We start from the raw sequence: 3,681 nt of genomic DNA, 5'->3' as shown, positions 1-3,681 counted from the left end.
TCACCCCAGTCTGACCAGTACATAAAGCTGTGAAGCACAATTTATGTTATATGATGCACTATAGTACTGTGTAGTATCACTCTTTATTATGATTAATAACTAACAAAGGCTACCTAAGTCAGTTATCAAGACATGAAGTAGCGGATAGGTCTGCTCTCTTAAAAGAATCAGGACAAATACTCACCCAGAGATAGGATCTACAGCAATAGAAGCTGGCTCTCTCAGCTCAGAGTAAAACAAAACCTTTCTTTTTTTGCCATCTAGGCTAGCCACTGAAATGGTCTTTGCAGTTGAGTCAGACCAGTATATGTTCTTATAAACCCAGTCAATGGCAATTCCTGCAGGGCTGTGTATGTTGTCCAGGATTTTGATGTGCGTTCCAACTTTATCACGGGTATCAATAGAGGCACTGGAAAACAAGAATTATTTGCTTTCAACTGCTTCCTCCGTAGATACTACCCCTTGGCATGCCTCAGCAAATACTGCACACTGATCTCAGGCAGTCAATGCAGAAGATGCATGGGTGACTTTCCAGAGTGCCTTTTTGTACAATTGTAGCAGCAGTTCCTAGGAAGTGCAATAGACATACACACTGCTAGTTGTGGGAACTTGCATCAACTGTACTTTTTCTTTAGGACACCAGGAATCTAGTTCTCATTACCAGAGTCTAGAGAAATATCTTGGGTAAAACATCAGTATAGGGAAGTCCACTAGGTTCAAAAACTGAGTCTATTTACCTGAAGATTGCTTTTTGGCTGAAGTCAGCCCAGTAAAGCTTTTGCTCAGCAATATCAGCATCTAGAGCTATAGAGTTTCTCAGCTGCTCTACTAGCTGAATGTATTCTTTCCTCTCAAGGCCAATCTTCCTGATATCCCGGCGGTTGGTGAAAATGAGACATGGTTCCTTCCCTGTGAAAAGAGTGTATTATCTGTACTTTTAGATATCCAGTCACGTCATATTCTTTAATGAAAATTTCTAAGAGTCATCATGTTTGGTATTTGCCATCCACACTTGATAACCGATGCCGACAGATCATGGCTGTACCATACCTCACCCTTTTCTCCCTCCAGAACTTGATGGGGAGGGTCCTCCTGCCCAGGGAGCAGAGACAAGCAGTTTATGTCAGGCAGCTTTAAAGTACTGTATCATGGCATCATGGTATGTGTTAGGAGTGTACAGATCTGTACAAGTTATACTGGTAACAGCACAACAACTAGTGTCAAAACCACAGTAGCATAAACAGTGCATCACTTACTAGTTCATTTTAAAGTGGTGATATAAAAGTCTTATGCTAACACTCACCCACTGCCTTGCACACCCCAGTAGCAAGATCCATCTGATAGCCACGGCTACATTCACATTTGTAGCCCCCTTTCAGGTTGATACAGATTTGACTACAGATACCAGGGTTCTGGCATTCATCGATATCTGTAAAAACAATGGTTTAGTTTATTCTCACCTCCAATACTACCAGTAGAGTCCACGCTAAACTACTAGATACTTGCCTCCACAGGTTCTCCTGTCTAGAAGCTCAAACCCAGCTGGACAGTCACATTCATAGCCAATAACAAGATCTCTGCAGATATGAGAACATCCACCATTGTTCAGCAGACATTCATTTATGTCTAGAAGAGAGAAATGGGCACCTTCTGAGACAGCACACATATTTAGTCTTACAGTATTAGTCATGGAGCACTTTACCAGGTACTCATCCATTTTCTAATGATACATGCCACATCTGAGAAAACATTCTGGCACTTGAAGTCACATGCAAAAGACCCTCCTCAAATTCATGTTTGTTCAGTCTGATCTGTGTTACAAGTAGGCAGCAAAGATTGAGGCTCCTGAAAGTTCATGTTTCTAATGCATTTAAATGCCTTCTGGCCACAGACAAGTCATCCCAACAGCCAGTTTAGCTAGGATAAAACCAGCCTATTAACTAGGTTGGTTTTGACTGTATTTTTGGCCCCAAGAACTGCAGATGGGCATTCCAGGCTGACATCTGATAGCTCAGAGGCTGTATCCAAGTATATCTAGTAGTCAACAATGTATAATGAGTTTATTCACTTACTACACTCCTTGAGGGGCTCATCACTCCAGTCCTTGCAGTCTCTCTGCTGGTTACACACTTTATTGACATCTATGCATTCTCCACTTTTGCACTTGAATTTGCCAGGTCCTGAGCACTGAATAACTGACATAATGAAGAGTGTGAGAGCAACTACCAACTTCAATAGATATCCTGCAAAGACTTTATTCTTGCTTAGTTCCACTTACCATTGTTGCAATTTGCTTCATCAGTGCCATCCAGACAGTCTCTCACACCATTGCACTGCCTACTTCCATGGATGCAGTTCCCATCTTCACACCTGAACTGGTCTGGTCTGCAGGTCCGAGAAGCTGAGGACACAGCCATTATAGACTTTTACCCCTGAGGTTTACTGAAGGAAAGAAAATGAAGCAGGAGCCAAGCAGTGCCTCCTAAGAGAAGGACCAATTTAACTTACGGCAGTTGACTTCATCACTTCCATCCTTGCAGTCAGGATCACCATCACAGCGCCATTTTTTGTGGATGCATTCACCGGAGCCGCATTGCACCTCACTGGAAGAGCACTTCACAGGAGGTGCAGGCTGGCGGCCACATTGCTCTAGAGATTCATCTGAGTGGTCTGAGCAGTCAGCGTCATCATCACACACCCAGCTGATGGGGATGCAAGTGGAGGTTTTGCACTGGAACTCATGAACTCCGCAGGTAGGAGGTGCACACTCTAGCTCATCACTGCCATCGCTGCAGTCATCTTGACCATTGCAGACAAAGCTCTTGGAAATACATTGCCCACTGTTGCATGTGAACTCTGCTGGACTACAAGTCACATTGCCTGGGGTAATAGGAGCAGGAGAGGTTAGCAGGTTATCACAAGAAGGCTGACTTTTGTATGAAGGTGTTTTGTTATGCAGATTTTTCCATCAGCAGTCAGCTGACAGAAGATTAGCATCCCATATAAAGCTCTTGGAGAGCCTAACTGACTATCTACAGGACACCTGTGACCCACACAGACCGTCCTCCTTGTCTTAGGAGATTATGAGTGAAAGGCACTGGTTTTGAACTACTGATTGAGAATAACCTTCTGAAGTAGCTAAACTGTTCTGTGCTTCAGATTGTGAGCCTTTCAGAAAACAGGCTCTACCCCTGTGAACCACAGACAGAAGGTAAAAGGATTGCTAATTGTAGAATACAGAGTAAGATTAAGGAAGCCAGATGGTCAGCACATACTGTAGTTTGAAATTGAAGTGTTTTGTGCTGGTCCCCAGGACAGTAGTAGCTCATTTGCCTGGACCAGTGGGGATAACAGATCAAGATCTTGCACCAGTTGATCCTGTGGTTTAAGCACACCCACATATCTTATGCCAGTACAAATTACACTGGTTTAATAGCAGTGTAGCTAGCAGCTCAGTATGCCTAGACTGATAGTTTGATCAGTTTCATTAGAAATACTGTCTGTAGATTTACTTGTCAGATTAAGGCATTTGTTTGCTGAATAAGGCATCAACTCCACAGATACATAGCAGAATTCTAGAGACCTGTGTCTCATTAGGCCATCCAGATAAGGTGGTTCTGATGCAAGTCAGCCCTGTGACTTTGGTTACAGCAAATTTGTCTCAGAACACCTCAGACAACA

At 43.2% G+C, this 3,681-nt stretch overlaps 1 protein-coding gene across 1 annotated transcript in view; it reads right to left on the bottom strand.

Annotated features, from left to right (window-relative positions):
• The window catches only part of VLDLR (very low density lipoprotein receptor), a gene marked incomplete at its 5' end in the record, with an annotated part of 10,361 nt that overhangs the window by 5,152 nt on the left and 1,528 nt on the right, over positions 1–3,681 (bottom strand). The window contains 8 exons of the mRNA XM_009074777.1: positions 3–27; positions 185–409; positions 738–909; positions 1,304–1,429; positions 1,507–1,626; positions 2,073–2,195; positions 2,279–2,401; positions 2,509–2,880. Of these exons, the coding sequence (XP_009073025.1) occupies positions 3–27; positions 185–409; positions 738–909; positions 1,304–1,429; positions 1,507–1,626; positions 2,073–2,195; positions 2,279–2,401; positions 2,509–2,880 (1,286 nt within the window). The remainder of the gene's footprint in view (positions 1–2; positions 28–184; positions 410–737; positions 910–1,303; positions 1,430–1,506; positions 1,627–2,072; positions 2,196–2,278; positions 2,402–2,508; positions 2,881–3,681) is intronic.

Source organism: Acanthisitta chloris, unplaced genomic scaffold, assembly GCF_000695815.1.
Source record: "Acanthisitta chloris isolate BGI_N310 unplaced genomic scaffold, ASM69581v1 scaffold7745, whole genome shotgun sequence".
NCBI lineage: Eukaryota > Metazoa > Chordata > Aves > Passeriformes > Acanthisittidae > Acanthisitta > Acanthisitta chloris.
The sequence above is the reverse complement of the archived record's forward strand: the minus strand, read 5'-3'. Positions and strand labels throughout refer to the sequence as shown.